At 58.2% G+C, this 19,807-nt stretch overlaps 1 protein-coding gene across 2 annotated transcripts; it reads right to left on the bottom strand.

The window, feature by feature from the left end:
• Positions 1-1,745: 1,745 nt before the first annotated feature.
• On the bottom strand, positions 1,746-17,882 carry EPHB4 (EPH receptor B4). Of its 2 annotated transcripts, none has more exons than XM_068968216.1 (17): positions 17,766-17,882; positions 15,163-15,233; positions 14,658-14,945; positions 13,535-13,931; positions 12,110-12,265; positions 11,593-11,925; positions 11,142-11,266; positions 10,267-10,432; positions 9,208-9,310; positions 8,929-8,993; positions 8,703-8,816; positions 8,339-8,586; positions 5,353-5,568; positions 4,910-5,059; positions 4,291-4,361; positions 3,936-4,091; positions 1,746-2,745 (listed from the first exon to the last, which is right to left on the bottom strand). In XM_068968216.1, the coding sequence occupies exons 1-17, from the start codon at positions 17,815-17,817 to the stop codon at positions 2,616-2,618; spliced, it is 2,841 nt and encodes a 946-aa protein (XP_068824317.1). In that variant the 5' UTR covers positions 17,818-17,882; the 3' UTR covers positions 1,746-2,615. The 2 variants fall into 2 exon arrangements, with proteins under 2 accessions (XP_068824317.1, XP_068824316.1); XM_068968215.1 differs by having other exon boundaries at positions 4,291-4,484.
• Between the last annotated feature and the right edge of the window lie 1,925 nt (positions 17,883-19,807).

The following is a 19,807-nucleotide window of genomic DNA, read 5'->3' on the forward strand; positions in this document are numbered from 1 at the left end:
GGCGAGACCCTGGGTTCTAGAAAGGAATCCTTACTCTGTTTGTCCTCCAAATGAGCCCAGGGGCCACCTTTATGTGGCTGACCCAAGGAAGTGAGACCCAAGTTGGTTGGAGAAAGGGCTCCAAGAAGGAAGGGGTGCCCCCGGCCAGATCACTCTGCCTCTTAGCTGGAGGGAGCAGCTTGCACTCTGGAGCTGGGCTGGCTGTTTAACCTGAGCATCATAGGACTCCCAGCTGGATGCCTGGCACCACCCCTTGTCCCCTGCACTGACCTCCCTTTTCCTGCTCTTTGACCCTTTGACTCTCTGTTCTTCGTCTGTGTCCGGCTCCCCTGACCTCTGACCCACCTAAGGTCTCCTTATCTAGCCTGGATGTCTGGTTGGCAGGGGTAGGAGGTGGCCTGGACCGGCATCCTCCCTAAGTCCTGGGCAGGACAGAGTCCCGCCCATCCTGTTAGAGGTACAAACAGGAGCCATGTCATCAAGGAAGGCGACAGAGGATTCCAGAGCATTAGAGATTCCCAAAGGCAGTAGTAGAGGCAGGAAACTGGGGACAGGACCACTCCTGGAGGCTTCCTGGGCTGGGAGGGGCAGAAGCTGGGATTTGGGGTCCTGTACCAACCCCGGCGAAGCTTCCCTGGTGGCTCAGACGGTAAAGAATATGCCCGCAATGTGGGAGACCAAGGTTCAATCCCTGAGTTGGGAAGATGCCCTAGAGAAGGGCATGGCAACCCACTCTAGTATTCTTCCCTGGAAAATTCCATGGACAGAGGCATCTGGTGGGGTACAGTCCATGGGGTAGCAAAGAGTTGGACATGATTGAACAACTCACACACCAACCCCAGCAGAACAGGGGGCAACTGAGATGCAAAAATGGCAAGGCTGCACCAGCTTGACAAAGTGGACTGGGTCCAGGCCTGTCCCTGCAGGTGTCCCCTGGGGCGGGCAGGCTGGGAAACTGAAGATGGTGAGAAAGACATCAGGGAATTGACCCCAGCCTCATCTTCCTGCTCAGGAGGGAGAAGTTAGGGGAAGATATTCAGGTGGTTTCCCCTCCCTTCCCAAGAGGCTGGGAGAACCTGCCTGGGCAGCACCTTGAAAGGGGGAATTGTCCTCCAGACCCAGCCCAGCGTGTGTGTGTGTGTCTGTGTGTGTACATACACGTGGGGGGTCCGTGTCGTCCATGTCAGCCCCTGCCCCTCCCCCACTGCCTCTAAACCAACCCCAGCTGTCAACATCTGGCCCACATCTGTCTCCCTCATCTGGCGGGGCCTCCACCCCAACAGATCCCTCTCCCATCAGGGGGCTGTAGGACCAGGGTCCCGAGCTCTAGGCCTCCCCTGTCTCATAGAGCCCCTCAGCCAGGGCTCGGAAACCAGGGCGGGTGGGGGGAAGGAGGGCAGCCCCACCCCGGAGGTGCCCCAGGCTCTTGGCAGAGCCATCTGGAGCCGTTAGAAGCAGCTGCCAATGACTCATCTCCAGTGCCCCCACCCCACCACCTCAAACACACCCTGGGGCTGGGAACCAAGCACCCAGCCCCCACCCGCGCCACAGCCCTATCTCCAGACCTCCGGCCCCTCAGTCAGCCTGGCTCAAAGGCCCCTCCATACCAGAGCCCCCCTCTACAGAAGCCTATTCCATCACCCCCCTCCCACTCCTAATCACCCCCAGAGTGAAGACACTTCCCATTTCCTTTTATTTATACAAAACAATCATTTTAAATATAATTTAAGAACCCCTCCAAGCACCGGTGTCTGGCTGTTTTCCAGCACTTCCCCCACCGCCGGCAACCCCCCATGGACACAGCTTGGGGGTACTTGAGGGGCAGGGAAATGTCGGGGGGTTGTGGCGTGACCAAGGCACTGTTCTGGAAACAAGACACAACGGCGGGTCCCTGTTTCCACTTGGGCTGAAGAGGCAATAATGACACAGGTCCCCTCTAACACAAAAAGTTATGACAAGGACTGTAGAAAACAAAACAAAAACCAGGGGGAAGCAAAGGGAGGAAAAATAAGACCAAAAACAAAAAATTAAAACTCAAAAACCTTCAATATGAAGGCAGCAGATGGGGGAGGGGTATTTACAAGGGAAAACTGAGTTCGGCAGAGACAGCAGCAAGGTTGGGACATCCAAGTCCAGTGATTCCGTCACTGGGCCATGACGCCCCTTCTCGCCTCCCGAGCTCGCAGGCTAGTCCCCCCTTCTCTTTGGTCTGCAGGGCCGCGGCCCTTCAAGGTGAGGAGGGGCCCTAATTGGGGATCCAAGGGAGGCGGTGCAGATCGTGCCCAACTAGCCCTGGGATGTTGGCAGACTCTGGGGGCTCCTTTTCCTCCGGTCACACCCAATCCTGAGGGAAGGGCTCCTGCACCCTCGGTTTGGGGTCCCCCCAACCCCGGGGGGACAGTGATGATTCCACACTGCAGAATCCCCAAATCCTCTCTTTCCAAACTGCCAGCTCCCCGCCCCCATGGGTTCAAAGTGCAATCCAGTCAGTGGGGCGTGGGGATGGAAGCCTCTTGGGTCCCCCCCGCCCCGACTCTGCCCCAGGAAGAAAGGGATCCCCGGGCGCTGGAGTCCCTGCCGCTCCAGAGCTACGGAGCCAGGCGTGCAGATGCAGCTCAGTACTGGGGGGCCGGTGCTACCGACCCGCCTGAGGCTCCAGGCTTGGCCTGGGATTTCATGTGCTGGACACTGGCCAGGATTTTCTTCTGGTGTCCTGCCAGAGTGACTCCGATTCGGAGCAGGTCCCTGGGGAAGAATGAACAGCTAGGTGAGACCACTAAGCTCCCAGGTCATCTCTCCTTCAAAAACCCGTCCCTGCCTCGGGCGTGCCAGCCAATCAGAATGGCCAGCGGGGAAGCGGGTAGACGTCAACAGTTGTCAGGCAGTTTCCGGGGGTGGGGGCCAATTAGGCGCCCACCACAGTTCTATGCAGCCGCAGTAGGGGGCGAGGCTAGGTACCGGCAGGGATAGAGAAACAAGGGGTGGGGGGCCGCGCCCTGGATGTTGAAACTAGAAGGAAAGGCAGAGAATCAGGGAAGAAGAGGAATGAAAGAGAGAGAAAAGCCCATAAAATGAAGTTGACAAAAGAATGCTTCAGAGGACAAAGTAAGTCAGAAGGAAAAGTCTTCCGGACAAAGAAATCAAAGGGAAAAATCAGAAGGACAAAGATAGAGAGGAGGAGGAGGAGCTGGGTGGGTGGAGAAAGGAATGGGCGAGAGAGAGGACACAAACAGACTGCTCCCAGCCCCCGTGAGAAGTGGAAGACAAGAACCCATGTCAGTGAACCCGTGTCAAGGGAAGGCTCAAGCCAGTCAGGCAGGAGGGCCCAGACCTGCTGGGACAAGACTGGCTTCCCAAGGAAAGGGCCTCTTGGACCCTCTGAGTCTGGATTTCTAGTCCTTCTGTTTCTGTGATTCCAACCCAGGGTGAGAGGAGTCCTTGGGAGAGGAATGGAAAGGTGGAAAGAAGGACCAGGGAGAGGCCAACTAGGGGAAAGCAGTATTTGGAAGGCACTGGAATTGTAAAACCATTTAACATTAAAGCTGGAAAGGATTTCCAAAACCCAGGCCAACCTTCTCCTTTTATGGGTGGGAAAACATCCAGAGTTGACACGTTGTTAATGTGAGAGCAGGGTCTGGAATGTAGATAGATGCAGAAAGATAGATACAGATTTCGAGGCAGGAGCGAGATGGCCCAAGGCCGAGGTGGTGCAAGGGGGTGAGGCGCGCACAGCTGACCTGGAAGATTCCCGTGCTCTCAGCCCCTGCAGCTGTTACTGTTTCTGGGGGGAGAGGCTCTCGAATGGGCACCAGAAGTTGACCTCAAAGGCCCCTGCTGAAACTGTGAGCCTGATTCTGGTCACCCAGATTCCACCCATCCTGGTTGCTTGGCCCTCACCACCGGTCCCCCGGTCCCCAGCTCCCACCATGACTTACTCAGTGGAGATCTGGCTGACCAGCTCAAAGGAGCCAAACCCAGCAGCTGCAAAGCTTTCTTCGTATCTTCCCATTTTGATGGCTCGAAGCCACTCCCCCACGGAGCCAAAAGCTGAGTAGTGAGGCTGCCGCTGATCCAGAAGGGGGTGCGAGGCCCTGGGGGGCAAGGATGCGGAGGATACCCTGAGCACCAGCGTGTGTCAGGGTGAGGACGCAGACCCCAGGCCTGGAGAGGCGGAAGGGCACATCCCACCGAAAGGACTGACACTTCCGGGGTGGCGGGGGCAGGGGGGCGGAAGCGAGGTTCTCAGGGTGGCAGAGTGCAGAAGGAGGGCCCGTTCTCTGGGGTCCTCACCCGCCATTCTCCCGGGCCACGATTTTGAGGCTGGCAGGGTTCCGGATCATCTTGTCGAGGGCGCTGACCACCTGGGGGAAACGGGGCCGCGCATTCCGGTCTTTCTGCCAACAGTCCAGCATGAGCTGATGCAGGGAGGTGGGGCAGTCTGGGGGCGGGGGCAACCGATAGTCCTGTTCAATGGCGTTGATCACCTGGAATGATGGGTGGAAGAAGCACTGGGTGAGGGCGTCAAGGGGAAAAGGAAGCTGCCAAAGGACCCCAGTGAAGTGGCGACTTAACAGACGCCTGGATGGGTGCTGCAGGCCCCCAGAAGGGCTAACCTAGGGCTGGCCCTCCCGGCCAGGGCCCAGGCTGGCTGTGGCTCAATGTCCCAGAAGCTCTTGAGCTATGATCCAGACATCTCCCAAGCCTGCCCTCCATCTCTGCCTCCGTCTGTGACCAGATGAGCTGTTATCAAACGCGAGACACAGACCACCTCCTCACCATGGCACTCTCCCCACCTCAAGGACCCAACAGTGATGAGCTCTCTAAGGCGGCATCCCCTGCCACCCCGCCGCCCCACATCCCAAGAGACAAGACATTTCAGGGCAGGCTGGTGGGACCACGAGATACTTACATCCTGATTGCTCATATCCCAGTATGGCCGCTCTCCAAATGACATGACCTCCCACATGACAATCCCGTAGCTCCAGGCATCACTGGCAGACGTGAACTTCCGGAAGGCGATGGCCTCGGGGGCTGTCCAGCGGATGGGAATCTTTCCTCCCTAAAGACGGAGGACAAGGTGAGCTGAGGGACTCCCAGCACTTGGGCATTCTGTGTCTCCCCCAGCTCAGGCCTCCTTTCTTTCGGCGCCCCAAAGGGCCAGCTCCCCAACTCTGTTCTTTTCCCAGACTCCTGGCAGCCAGTTCCTTCAGCTGATCCCCCAGTCCCCACGTCCGCCACAGTGCAGGTCTGCTCCTACATCCTGGCCCGGACCAGAGCTGTCAGCCCCTCCGTCTCCCGCCTTTCCAACCCGGCCCTAAGAACCCAGATCACATGGTCGTCCCCCAGCCTCACCAGAGAGCTCGTGTAGGTGGGGTCGGAGGAGTTCTCCTCCAGGAATCGGGAGAGGCCAAAGTCTGAGACCTTGCAGACGAGGTTGCTGTTGACCAGGATGTTGCGGGCGGCCAGGTCTCGGTGGACGTAGCTCATCTCGGCGAGGTAGCGCATGCCCGAGGCGATGCCCCGCAGCATGCCCACGAGCTGGATCACGGTGAACTGGCCGTCATTCAGCTGGAGATGGACACGGCGGGGGTCGCAGTTAGGATGCCCCTCTTTCCCCGACATATCTACGGGACTGCCCCGGTACTCCAGTGGCTGAGACTCTGCACTCCCAATACAGAGGGCCTGGGTTACAATCCCTGGTCGGGGAACTAAGATCCTATAAGCCACAGCTAGGGGTTCGCGTGCTGCAACTGAAGATTCTGAAAACTGCAACCAAGATCAAAGATCCTGCCTGCCACTACTAAGACCCGGCACAGCCGAGGAGCCGGGAACCTACTGCATAGCACAGGGAACTCTGCTCAACGTTCTGTGCCAGCCTGGATGGGAGGGCGGTTTGGGGAGAATGGGTACGTGTATATGTATGGCTGAGTCCCTTCGCTGTTCACCTGAAACTATCACAACACTGTTAATCAGCTATACCCCAATACAAAATGTTTTGGTGTTAAAAAATAACAAAAATGAAAATTTAAAAAAGATTACACTTTCTTCCATTTAACCTAGTACAGTGCATTCCATCCAGGAAATACTAGACAAATGGTTTGGATCTAACACGTTCTTTTTATTTGACAGCAACGGAGCGATGACAGTTCAGAGTGTGCTCTGAAGACACCTGTCTCCAGGTGGAGAGGTGTGCCTTGGCGCTGATACAGCCACACTCTCGCTCAGCCCTCTTGGACCAACTGTATATAGGATTCAAGAGGATGGTGAGGAGTCGGGTGTGATCGGTAACCGCAGCACCAAAAACCAAGGTCTAAAGCCCGACCTTCACCTTCATAGAGTCTGCTCTCACCAGGTAAGCCCGCCAGTCATGGATGGTTAACTAAGCCCATCCTCTGGATTCAGCTAGCATGCAGGGGATTCTTGGCAGCCCTGCAGGGCCAGCAACACTGAGTCCAGAAACTGAATTCTGAACCCATCCTCCAAGCCTGCACCTGCTTCACACCTTGCATCTCAGTTGGTGGCCTCACTTCCAGGCACTCAGGGTAGAGACCTCAGAGTCTCCACGATTCCTCTCTCTCCCTTGTTCACAGCCTACGATGCATCAACAAGTTCTGCTGGCTATGCCTCCGAAACACACCCCAAACCCAACTGCTTCTCCATACCCACTGCAGCCCCCACGGCCTGAGTGACTGCCAGTCTCCCCATTGGCAGGCTTCCCTGGTGGCTCAGCAGTAAAGAATCCTCCTGCAATGCAGGAGACCCAGGTTCGATCCCTGGATTCGGAAGATCCCCTGGAAAAGGGATAGGCAACCCACTCCAGTATTCATGCCTGGAAAATTCCATGGAAAGAGGAGGCCGTCCTTCTCTGCCTCCTCATGCCAGAGGAAAATTCCATGGCAGGCTACAGTCCTTGGGGTTGCAAAGAGTCGTACACGACTGAATGACTATCACTCCTGCTGATATCCTCCCCAAAGCTTCCTCTTTTGGACTTCTAATCACACCCCCAGTTCTAAGGCCATGAGACCCAGCCACCAACTACGAGGTGACCCACCACTGCTCCTCTGCTGACCTGGTTCAGCTTCACCAGCCTTTCTGCTTCTCGAACGCACCAGATCCCATATACTCTGGGGGGCTCTTCAGTCCCCAGTATGCTTCCCCCTGCCCCCATCTTCTCACAGCTGGCTTTCTCATCTACCCAGATGCCATCTCTTCTAAGACAGACCCCCTTCCCTCTCCTGCAACCAGACAATGTAACAAACTCCCGCATCCACAAGACACTGCCCCAGCATCTGCCGCAGCATCCGTCGTGATGGGAGCCGGGCAGCCTGTGTTTCCTAATGCAGTACCATGAGAAGTACACCGCACCGCCTGATGGAGGCTGGCCACAGATGTAGAATTCTGAACTTATCACAATGTTAGATACAGCTTCCCTTATGGGAAACACAGAGAAACAAGCTAAATGACCCCACAAGGAAGAATCCAATCATCCAATCAACCTAGAAAAGACATTTGAATGGACAAGTGGCCCAGCCCTTCAGTGTATCAGAACGACAAAGGACTGTCTTGGGATGTAAAAAGACTCAAAACAATAACCACCAGTGCAATGCTTGATCCTGAACTGGATGCTGGGACATGTTGGGGACAACTGGAGAAATATGAGTATCACATAGGCATTACGTGATACCAGGGGGTTGTTGTCATTCTGTTAAATTCAACACTGTTTTGCTTTGTAGAAAAACCTTTTGGGGACTTCCCTGGTGGTCCAGTGGTTAAGACTCCGCACTTCCCCTGCAGGGGGCACAGGTTTGATCTCTGGTTAGGGAAGTGCCACAGGCCACATGGTGCAGCCAAAAAAAAAAAAAAGCTTTTTTTTTTCCCCCCAAAAAAAGATGCCTAGTAAAGTTTAAAAAAAAAAAATAAAACTTCATACAATTTTGTTCAAGTAGCAAAAATGAGCTCTTTCCTCTCATTTCTATGAGCCTGTTTAATTTTTTTCACATCTGAAATTTTGTTTACTTTCTATAAAAGCTTGTTTGTACTTGTTAACTTTCAGTCTCCCGATTATACCAGCAGCTCTCCAAGAGCAGAGATGTTCAGGGCTCGAATTCCCGAGGCCCCGGACAGTGGCGGGTGCGTAAGAAGATGCTCAGTAAATACTTGTCACAAGGAGAGATGACAGCCCCTCCAGATCCTGGGGTTGGCTGGCCCCACGGGGAGACCAGTCCCAGGACTCAACCTTCCAGGATGAAGGGTGGAGGGGCAGCAACACGGGGCCCACCGTCTGTCCTGGAGTGCTGGGGGAGGGCAGGGTGGACTGGGGTGTTGTGGGGGGGCTCACCCGCAGGAAGGAGTCCAGGGCGCCGTTCTCCATGAACTCGGTGAGGATCATGACAGGCACGCTGTTGGTGACCACACCCTCCAGGCGGATGATATTGGGGTGCTCGAACTGGCCCATGATGGAGGCCTCGCTCAGGAACTCCCGCCGCTGCCGCTCCGTGTAGCCGCCCTTCAGGGTCTTTATGGCTACGCAGCTCTCCTTCTTCCCAGGCGCCTTGAGGCGCCCCCGGCACACCTCGCCAAACTCGCCTTCAGGAAGGACGCTGCGGGTCAGCTCTCCTCTCCCGGGGGTTCTGGCTGGCCCTGAGGTCCACCCCACCACCAACTCCACCCTCCTCCCTGGGACCCAGGCGTTTTCTGCTCACCTGCGCCAATCACCTCTTCAATCTTGACATAGGAGACATCGATCTCTTTTGCAAACTCCCTGACAGCCTCATTAGGGTCTTCGTAAGTGAAGGGGTCAATGTAGACTTTAGTACCTGGGGAAGCGCACAGGGCCCGTCAGCTAAGAAGTGACTCCCATTGCACTCAGATGCCCTGGGCTCACAGCTCTCGCCCCAGCCCTGAGTTCTTCAGGAAGGGCCTACCCACCGTGCCCGATGAGATACTGGCTGTGTTTGTCCGAGTACTCAGCTTCTCTCCCATTGCTCTGCTTCCTGGAGTGGATGGGACAGAAGAGGTAAACTGAGTCACAAGTCCCAGAGGGAACTGAGTTCCAGAGGGAATGGACGGCAAGAGAGAAGCAGGAGTCAGAGGATTCCAAGCGAAAGCAGGTAGGTTCCTGTCCAGGGAGCCTCGACCTGGAGTAAGAGAGTGGGCAGCCAGCTCCCGGAGGCTTCCTCAGGGTCTCCAGGTGCCCAGGACGCTCACCTGAGGCAGAGAACCGCGATGACGATGACCACGAAGACCAGCACCACGCCCACGACCGCCGTGCCCGCGATCAGGGCCAGCTGCTCCCTCCAGCTCTCATTCTCTGGAGGAGAAGAACGGAGGTCAGGGAGGCCCTGAGGGCCCGTGTGCTCCACTCGAGGCCCTCAGGGCCGGGAAGAAGTTGCCCTGCCTAAGCGGGTTTGATTCTGTTCTGTCATAAATACTGGTGACCACAAAAAACTCCACTCGAACAGGAAGTACCTAAGGCTAAAAATGAAAAGGTGGAAATAACCTAAATGTCCATTAACAGATCAACGGATGAAGAAAAATGCGAAAGCCACTCAACGGATTATTTTTCGGCTACGAGGAGGAATGGAGTCCCGATATATTCTACAATACGGCCAAACCTAGAAAACATTATGCCCTGTGAAAGCAGCAGCAGCCAGTCACAAGGCTGTATCGCATGACATGTGTGTGAAAGATTCAGAACGGGCAAATCTAGACACAAAAAAGTAGATGAGTGTTTGCCGGGGGCTGAGAGGTAATGGGAGGGGGTAATATGTCTTTCTGAGGTGCTGAAATGTTCTAAAATTAATTACGGGGATGGTTGCACAACTCTGTGAATATGTTACAAGCCAATGAATTATACATTTTAAATGGGTGAGTCATAAGGTAGATGAATCATATCCCAATAAAACTGTAAAAAAAAATTAAAAGGTTTAGGACAAAAACCCTTGGGCCAGCATATAAAAACTACCAAGTGTCACCTCATTTAATCCTTGGAGCCCTGGGAGAGAGGCCTCCTATTTCCAAGTGTTGGATGAGAGAGCTGGGGCTCAGGGGTCAAGTTTTTGCTAAAGGTCACATAGCTGGAAAGCCGCTGAGCGGGCCTTCACACCCAGCTGTTGGATTTGGTTTCTATGTCCCATCACCAGGCCAGAATGCCTCGCAGTGCAAACAGAAGCAGGAGGGAAGTGACTTTGGGGGTCCTGAGAGCCAAGGCCTCCTTGCCTGGTGGGGGACAGCCAACCCTAGGCACACCCTGCCCCCCAGACTCACCGTCCAGCTGGGTCTGGCTGTGGTGCTCCTGGCCAAAGGGCCCGTAGCCGGCCTCGGAGCGCGCCCGAACCTGGACCAGGTAGCTGGCTCCCCGCTTCAGTCCCCGCAGCTCTGCCCGGTTCTCCGATGTCTTCAGGAAGCGCACGCTGCTGGGGCCCTCAGTGCCCTGTTCCGGAGGAGAGGCGGGCTGGCCGTAAGCCAGGGCCCCCAGATTCCATGGCTCTTCCCACCTCCCCTGCCCTGGGCCTCCATCACTAGCATCTCCACCCTGCTGTGAGACAGGTGAGACCTTTGTGCTCAGTTATGTACGCACTGGGGCTTCCCTTGTGGCGCAGTTGGTAAAGAATCTGCCTGCAATGCGGGAGACCCGGGTTCGATCCCTGGGTTGGGAAGATCCCCTGCAGAAGGGAAAGGCTACCCATTCTGGCCTGGAGAATTCCATGGATGTATAGTACATGGGGTCACAGAGTCTGACACGACTGAGCGACTTTCACTATGTATGCACTGAGCCGCCTGTATTGCATGAATTATGTCATGTAGTCTCGGTAGCCATTCTGTGGGGTAGGTTCCATTATCTAAAGCATTTTTTTGGCGGGGGTGGGGGGTGGGGGCGGGGCGGGGAGGGGCCTATCCTGCTTGGCATGCAGGATCTTAGTTCCTCGACCAGGGAATTGTGGAGTCTTAACCACTGGACCACCAAGAAATTCTTTTCCTAAGCATTTTACAAGGAAGACATGAAGCTCAGAGAGGCCAAGAGGTTGACACAAGATCATTCAGCTGGTGTATGGCAGATGCCTGCAATTCAGGTGTCCCGGCCCCTGGAGCAGGTCCCACTGCTCACCGCAACCCCCCCCAGGGCGGGGCCTGGCTCTCACCTTCTCGTGGTACTTGACCTCATAGTCCAGCACTGCTCCGCTGGGTGCCCGGGGAACGGCCCATGCCAGGCTCAAGCTGCTGGGTGATGACCGAGTCACCCGGATGTCAGACACCGGGGGTGGCACTGCGAGAGACAGACGCGTTGGGGCCCTGGAGCGAGGCGGGTCTGGCCCTTAGCTTCCCCAGCTCTGCCTCTGCCGGCCACACTTGTCTGGGTCCTGCAGCTGTTTCGGGATTCCCTCCTGGCTCTCTCTGAACTCTGGAGCCCGCCTTTGCATCTGTTTAACACTCTCTTTCTGCCTCCTGCCCCAAAGGCCTTGACCCAGTGTATTTCCTGGGAACTCCACTCCCCAGCTGCTGCCTTTTCCCTGCCTCAGGCCTTTAGACTGTCCACCCCCCTCGCTGGCCTCTCCCATCCAACCACAGGCTGCCCCCAGTCCCCAGTCTCACCCTCGCGGTCGGTGGTGACATTCACAGCCTCAAACGGGACTGGCCCACTGGCCAAGGAGGACACCCCATTCAAGGCGGTGACCTCGAAAGTATAGGTGACGTCAGGACGCAGCCCGCGAATCACCACCCAGGGCTCCACCAGGTCCCGGGGGCCAGGGTCGAAGGTCAGGTCTCCCCCACAGGGCGTGCAGGACCCACCGGGGCGGCACTCCCGGCAGCGGAGCGCGTAGGTGAGGTCCTCCCGGCCGCCTGACTCGAGGGGCGCGCTCCACTCCAAGCGCAGGGCGGAGCCGTTCAGGCGGGGAACCACGCTTCTCGGGGCGGACGGTGGGGCTGCGGGAGACCAGGGTGTCAGGTAGAGGCTGAGACAATGGCCGGGCATGGGCAGTGGGGACAGATGGGCAGCCACACTGACATCTTGTGTCGGCCGCGCACCAAGCCAGGGTCAAGAGGAGGAAGGCATGGGAGGACAGGTGCTGGGGTGAGGGGTTCGTCCCGGGGGTCGCTGGCCACTTACTGGTACAGGGCGCACTTCGGGGGTCTGTGCCGGCCCGGAAGTACCCGATGCGACACTGGCAGATGGACGAGCCAATGGTGTTAGAGTGGCTGTTGGCTGGGCACGGCTGGCAGGACCCCTCCCCGGACAGGGGCTTGAAAGTGCCCTGAGCACAGGCTGAGAGAAAGAAAGCGTCCATCAGAACTTGCATCAAAGACATTCAGTGGTGGGGTTGGGGGTAGAGATCCGGGCGGGGGAAGATGACATTCAGCGGTTATTAAAGGTGCATGAGGGACTTCCCTGGTGGTCCTGTGATTAAGACTCTGAGCTCCCACTGCGGGGAGTGCAGGTTCGATCCCTGGTCAGGGAACGAGGGTCCCACATACCACACAGTGTGGTGAAAAAAATAAAATCAAGTTGCATGAGGTGCAAAGAGGGGAGCAGGGAGTGAGGAGCTTAGAAACTTGGCCTGTAAGAGGAGAAGACTTTCCTCCAGATCAAGGGTCTGAACCCTGGCGTGCACCCCTCACCACCCCATGGCAGCCTGGTGAAACTCAAGACCCTTGCTCAGAATGATTTTAAAGGTACACCATAAAATACACAGATTACCAATAAAACCAAGGAAGTGAAAATACAATGATCAAAACAGGTGGAGAAGGGAATAGCAACCGATTCTGGCCTGGAGAATTCCATGGATAGAAGAGCCTGGTGGGCTATAGTCCATGGGGTCACAGAGAGTCATATACAACTGAGTGACTAAGTACACACACATTAAGAATAATGATACTGGAAAAAAAAATACAGAAAGAAAAGTTTACAACATGGCAAAGGGTATGTTTCTCTATTAATGAGATACAGTGGCAGGACTGACAGCCAACGGAATTCTGAACTCACAGGGAAAACAACATTTTGCCCTTCTTGCAAATCATCTCCATTGAGCTGTGAAAACCCCCAGCATTTGAACCAGGCCCAAATCTCAGGTCTTGCTCTGACCGCTGGGCTGTGACTGACACTCCGTGAAAGGAGTGACCAGTTTCAGGGAGAGATGAGCGAAAAGGAAAAGCCATCTTTTTTTTATCATTCCATCAAAGTTCACAGATTCCCTCGTCCTATCTACAAAACCCAGGTTAAGAAACTCTGCTCTCGAGAACAAGGTGAGTGAGAATCCAGTTACAGTAAATTAGAGGAAACCATAATGAACAGAGCTAGAGTTCACGAAGCCTCTGAGTCCAACAAGGTTCCCTAGTCCAAGAGAGCCTGTTAGGTCCAGAGAGCAATTGCGTGGAGTCAGAAGCAAGAGCATGAAGTGATGGAGAGCTCAGAACGGTGCTGGGGGCCCGGAAAACACACCCTCCAGTAACTGAGTGCCCAGGAGAGCAAAGAACGTTCAAACTGGAAATCTTGAGAAGTGGGTCCCCGATCAAGGTACCGGCCCCCTCCCCTCACCTCGGCACTTGGTGTTCCCCTCGGCGGCCTCGAACCCTGCATTGCAGCTGCAGCCCATGACCGGCTGCTCGGCCCACTGGCCATCTTCCCGGCAGTAGAGGCTGGGGCTGGGGCCGGGGGCGGGCACGGCGTCGGCCACGCAGCTGCCGGCCACGGGCACCACCAGCTCCCGAGGCACGGTCTCCGGGAAGTAGGTGAGGTTCACGGTCTGCTGGGCGCACTTCTTGTAGAAGAGGTGCAGCGAGAGCAGGGCCATGCAGGCGCCCTGGTCCTGGAAGGCCAGGTAGAAGCCAGCCTTGGTGAGCGGGCCCAGGCGCAGTGTCTTGACATTCACCTTCCCCGTGGCCTCAGCCCCTGGGCGCTTCCGGGTGAGGTGCTCAGCAGCCACTGTGTCCACCTGCCAGGGTGGAAAGAGACTCACTGCCACAGTCTTCCACTCCCCGAGGACCCCGCGGGACTGTCTTTTGCCCAGGCTCACCCTCTCTGTGACCTGCTCAGTCCCTGTTCCAGGACCTTCTCTCTACCTTTCCCAGTGTGCACTTTCTTGCAGGCCCCAACACTGTCCATTAACATTAGCCAAGCTCCTATGAAGAGTCCAGCCTCCCCTTGCTGTGCACTCACTCACCCTACAGACACTTATCAACACCTGTTCTAGGCCAGGCCCTGGACTCTGCGCCGAGGAAACAGACAGGAAGGAAATGATGAAAAGTTAATGATAAGTTAAAAGTGTAATGAGTGCGATGGCAGGCGGGACCCCAGAGCTGGAATCACAAGACAAGTAGGAGCTGGGTGGGAGAGGCAGAGAGAAGGCACTCCAGGGTTGAGGCATCAGCTGGTGCAAAGACTGTGAAGGGGCGAGGTGGGAATTCCTTGGTGAGCGACCCATTGGTTAGCACTTCACACTTTCACTAACAAGGGCATGCATTCAGTCCCTGGCAGGGGAACTAAGATCCTGCAAGATGTGCTGGCCCAGCCAAAAAAGAGGTAGGGGGGCAAGGTGTACTTGCCTGGTGGAGTAGACTGGCCGTTCCACCTAGCAGACTACCCGCTTCCCTCCTCAAGCCGGGGGCCTCCTGCTTTCCTCCCCCAGGCCAGCCCCCCTGACCCTGGGGCGCCTGCGTACCTTGATGTAGGGGTTCTCCATCCAGGCTGGCGTGTGGGCCGTGGCCGTGTCCGCGTCGCTCTCGAAGTAGAAGACGGTGAAGGTCTCCTTGCAGGAGCGGCCAGCCCTCGGCAGGGAGAGGCACTCCAGCATGGTGAAGCGCAGCGTGGCATACACGTGGACAGCCCCGCGGCGGGGCACCCAGCCGGTGCGCAGCCAGTGGGCCAGGCCCGGTGCCCGGTGCAAGTCACACACCTCGTAGGTCCGGACGCTGTGCTGCTCCTCATCCAGGCCGCTCAGCTCCTCCCACTGTGGGGAGAAGGGGGCTGCTGAGCCGGTGGGCGAGGGTTAGTTCCGGGGTCTTTGCGGTGAAGCCAGGAGGGAGGCTGGGGGACCCCTGGGGGGCGAGGGCTCAGACGACCCCTGCCCTGGCTGCTGAGATGTGGGGGTGGGCGTATGGCGCGGGAAGCAGCTGCACAGTGGCCCCCCACCCCCATCAGTTTTCCTCCCGGGCCCCAGCTCTTACCTGTCCGTCCACCTGAGGGAACGTCACCCACTTCAGATCGGCAGTTTCCAATTTCGTGTTCAGTAGGGTCTCTGAGACAGACACACATACAGAGTCAGTCGGAGCTTGGGAGACACAAGGAAGACCTGGGAGCTGAGACAGACAGACAAGCCGAGGAGGGGAGCCTGCCCTGCCCTCTGCCCACCACCCCCACCCGCCCCCAGGTTTCAAGCCTCTTTTCTGAGTGCCAGCCCCGCCCCTAACAGCTGGCAGGCAGGGAGCTGAACCCCAGGACTCCCAGGGCCAGGCCTCTGTGAACTGCTGTGCCCCAGAGAAGGGAAGACACAGTTGCTGAAAGGGGAAAAAAGGGCAAACAGCGCAGAAAGGGCCAAACTGACCCTGACTTGACCTGGGGTAGGGGGACACCCCTCCCACCAGGGTCTCCCTCCGCCTCTGCAGTCCCTCGCCCAAATGCAAAGATGCCGCCTCTGATCCTTCAGACCAAACACTCCAGCCCTGACCCCCATCCCCTCCCCATTGCCTAGCTGTCCTCCGAGGAGGCCGTCCTGGAGGCCAGGACGCTGGGGTTCCCTGCCCTCGGCCTCCGTCTGGGGAGGCCTCACGTCTGGATTTGGTTACGGGCAAGCAGAGGGGAGGGGATTTTAGGGGTGTGGGTAGCGGGGGGTGAGCACACCTGGCTTGGCTCTGGCCTCTGGGGAGGGGTGTCGGGGGAGGGGAGGGGTGGGGCTCTGGCGGAAGGGGGAGATTAGGAGAACTGCACCAGAGGAGGGGAGAGGGAGGGGAGGGGGATCCCCTGGGAGACGTGGGGAGGGGGATGCTACAGGTCTGGACGGGAGGAGCCTGCAGCACACCTGGGCCAGGTCCCCCCTCCCGGGACTGCAGGAGAGACAGGAGAGCAGGTGGGTGGGGCAGCCTCCTCCCAGAGACCAGGTGATGTCCACTGAGGGCCAGGGGTCAGGTGGAGGCCCGGCCAGCCCGAGGAGAGGCCCGGGCCCCCATGGGTGGCAGGAGACAGCCCGGCACGCTGGGGACAGGATGCCCGGGTTCTGGGAAGCGGGTGGATAGAGGCAGCCGTCTCCACCCTCCATTGTTCCAGACTGGAGAGTGTTTTCCTGTCTCCAATTTACACACTGTCTGTTTCAGGCCGTCCTGGGCGCTCCAAGCGGCTCCCGTTTCTCTCATCCTGTCGCGGTCCTGCCTGCCTCCCTCTCTTGCGGCCTCTCACCTTTCCCCCCCGCTCTCCGGCCACCTCCATCTCTCTGTCACTCTGCTTTCTGTCTCCCATCTTTCACCTTCACTGGGGCACAGGGCCTTGGATAAAAGACTGAACGCCTGTCTCAGTCTGCTCACCTGTAAAATGGGGGGTACCAATACTTCCCACCACAGGGTTGTTGGGACCGTGAAAACTGAAAGCACGTAGCACCGGGCCTTGGGCTCGGCAAGCACTTAGGTAACAGGAGTTCGAAGTTACTCCCTGTTCCCCTTGGCACCTTTCTTTCTCTCTCACCACACGTCATCCTGGCGGGTTTTCTCCCTGTTTCGCCTTTGCCCTCTCCCTCTGGTTCTTTCGCGGACTTCCTGAGCCCAGCAGGTCTCCCTTCTCCCCCACACCCTGCCTTTGATCCCCAGTCCAGAGCAGCATTGCCCAGCCTGGAGGAGATGCGTTTCCAACCGCCTTTGATTCCTTCTTCTCAGCAGCCCCCCATGGCCCACTCCCCAGAGACCCCTTTGATTGCAGGCAGTGAAGGAGGGGAAGGAGGCAACTCATTGAAAGGAGATTAGGGCCGTGGGAGGAGGGTTTATAGGGCTCTCGCTTCCCTGCTAGAGGTTGAGGGGAGGGCAGAGGCTCACGGATAAAGGAATATTTGCAGCGGTGCAGAAAAAGTAGAAATTTAAGACAGCCTATGAGACAGAAGTGAGGCTGAGTTCAGGGGACAAGACAAGAGGCAGGCTAGGGTTAGAGAAAAGGACTCTGGTGGGACTGGGGCAAGGGCTGGGGTCTACACTGCATTTAAAGGGCTGGGGTGCAGCCTGAGGAAGCCAGGGCGGGAGCCTCCCTGCTCCAGGGGCCGCGGACTGGGGAGAGACTGGAAGGTTTGGAGACTTGAGTGCAGAAGGCGGCCATCCCCGACTGCGGTGGGGGGTACTGTAGATCAAGGTGCGAACGCTCTGGAATGGGGGGCGGGCGGAGTTTTATGGCCTAGCACAAAGTTCTGCCTGCCCTCTTGTTCCTCCAGAAATGTTTCCTCCTGTTTGGCGGAGGTGAGAAGAGGGACAGAAACTCTGGAGAGAGTTCTGCAGGTTGGAGTCGGGAGAAACGAAAGGCTGCCAACGGCGTCTGGAGAAGCGAGTTTAAGAGTTCGGGGAGCCGGGACCGGGGCACGTCCCGGGACGGAGCTCGACTCCAAGTCTTTCCCAAACAAAAGAAAACTCCACTCCCCGCTGAGCCGCCTCCTCCCCGCCCCCCTCCCGCGCCAGCACTATTGGTCGGGAGCGTTCGGAGCTGGGGTGCCGGGTTAGGGGGAGAGAGAGGTCGGCCCTTCCACTCCGAGGCCCCTCTTCGGGGGCCCCAGAAGGGCCGGGGTGCCCCCATGAGAACTCACCTTCTAGGGCGGCTGCAAGCGAAGCCCAGCAGAGCAGAGCCCGGAGCTTCATGGCGCCGCCTCACTCTGGTTGGATCCGATCCGAGTTTGGGGGGCGCTAGCCCCCCCAGGTCTGGACCCCCGCCGGAGCGGGTGGATGCCGACTCCCCGCGCGGGACTCGCTCGGGGCCCTCAGCGCGGGCCCATGCGGGCGCCCCGGGCACCGGGTGGCGGCGCCCAGGTGTGGCCCCGCGTCCCCGCCGCGCGCGCAGACGAGAAGGCGGGGGGCGTCCTGGCAGCGGCCGCCCGGGCGGGCGCAGAGGTAGACGTGGCTGGAGTCGGGGTCCCTCCGGGGACTCGGGGTCCAGCCCCGGCCACTCGCGGACTCCCCCCCTCCCTGGAGTGGCGCTGCTCGTGCCGCCGTGCCGAGTGCGCTCCGCGCCGGCGGGGAGGGTGAGAGCCGAGCGGGGAGCGAAGCGGGAGGGAGGGAGACCTCGGCGCGGGCCAGGCGGGCTGGGGCTGGGCCGGGCTGGGGACTGGGCCGGGCGGCGCCTGGCCGGGAGGGAGGGGCGCGCGGGGGGCGGGGGGACTCCCCCACCCCCAGTCGTGGCTTGGCTAGGGGGCCGGGACGCGCTGATTGGAGCGCGCGCTGCTGAATAATTCATGAGGGAAGCGGAGCGGGGCACAGAGCGGAGGAGGTTGGGAAGTTGGGAGAAAGTTTGGAGGAGGGGGAGGGGCGGCGGGCGCGGAGCGGGGGACCGCCCGGACCTGCACCGAGGCCGTGCGCCCAGACCCGGACCGCGCGTGTCGGGGCCGGGGCCCGGGGATGCCCGCCCCCGCACCCCACCGCCACCGCCCCCGTCCCGGGCAGGCCTGAGCCTAGCAGACACCAGGGAGCAGGGAAACGCACCCAGCAGCTTGGAGGGCCGCACACGCGAAGCCCTGTCGGATGCTTCCTGCGGACTTCGGATTCTTCTGGATTCGCCCACCACCCCCTACTTGGCGCAGGGGACCGTGTTTGGAGGGAAACTTTTGAGGACGGAGGGGTGGCCCAGCCGGCCCCGAGGCAGCGATCTCAGCTTAGATAACCGTGGAGCGAACGTTCACACAGTCATTCAACAAACATTAAGTATTGGGGACCTACTGTGCGCACAATTTATCGCTGAAAACGTGCGGAGGAACGAGTCATCTGGGTTGAGATGGGGAGCAAGCAAGGGTAAATAAAAGGTACTTGGATCCGAGAGAGGGAGGGCCAGATTCCTAAATCATGGTCCTCACTCAATCACCGTCGCGTTTAGGAGGGCTCCCGCGCCGCCCTCAGCCTTGACCCCTGGGACTCGGGCCGGGTCTGATGCTGTCTTTCCTGAAACTGTTTCCTGTCTGGCTCCTGAGGGCCCTCGGCATGTCTGGGAGGGCCATTCCCCCTCCATCTCATCAGTTAGAGGGGGGCCCCAGAAAAGCAGCTCCTCCCCCCAGCCTGGTCTGTCTGGGCACCCGTGGGGTGGGTCTTAGGGAGACCAAGACAGTGTTGCAGGAGTCGGCCAGTGGAAGAGCTGGAAGGAAAGAGCTTAGACTAGAAGGCAGTTAAGGGGGACAGAGTCTTGAGGAGCTCAGGAGCCAAGAAAGAGGGAGAGAGGAGTCCTAGATGTTTGGGGGGCTGCCAAGCCCCTCTAACCCACAGCGAGGACAGCCAGGCCTGTAGTGACCTCTTGTCCCAGCGCACTTATCTTTCTGCTGCAAGTGGTGCTCCCCACACCCCTGCCCTTCCTCGTGGCCCTGCCTGGGTCCTGCTCCGGGGTGGGGGGTCACGGAGGGCAGGAAACAGCCGGCTTGGCTGGAGCCAGGCAGACCAGGTCAGAGCTAGGAATTCCCTCCTCCCTCCGCGATCCAAGCCCCGTCTCCCTTCTTACGCAGCCTCTGCTCCAGGGTATCTCCTCCCGACACCCTCTGACTGCTCTCAGTCTGCACTGATTCCCAGCTTCTAAAAATTTTGTTTGTGTCTCCTCCTGGGCCCTGCCTTCAGTCCCCCTCAGGCTCTTGGTTGCGTAACTCCTCTCCTTTGA

Source organism: Capricornis sumatraensis, chromosome 3 (assembly GCF_032405125.1).
Source record: "Capricornis sumatraensis isolate serow.1 chromosome 3, serow.2, whole genome shotgun sequence".
NCBI classification, from domain to species: domain Eukaryota; kingdom Metazoa; phylum Chordata; class Mammalia; order Artiodactyla; family Bovidae; genus Capricornis; species Capricornis sumatraensis.

What these genes read in the sequence shown, in the direction of transcription:
- EPHB4 (XM_068968215.1), bottom strand. Translation starts at nt 17,817, where the DNA reads ATGAAGCTCCGGGCTCTGCTCTGCTGGGCTTCGCTTGCAGCCGCCCTA. An exon ending in CCAGTATCTCATCGGGCACG is followed by an intron (nt 8,817 to 8,928) that starts GTGGGTAGGCCC and finishes GCGCTTCCCCAG; the next exon opens with GTACTAAAGTCTACATTGAC. An exon ending in GTGGCCCGGGAGAATGGCGG is followed by an intron (nt 4,092 to 4,290) that starts GTGAGGACCCCA and finishes CTTGCCCCCCAG; the next exon opens with GGCCTCGCACCCCCTTCTGG.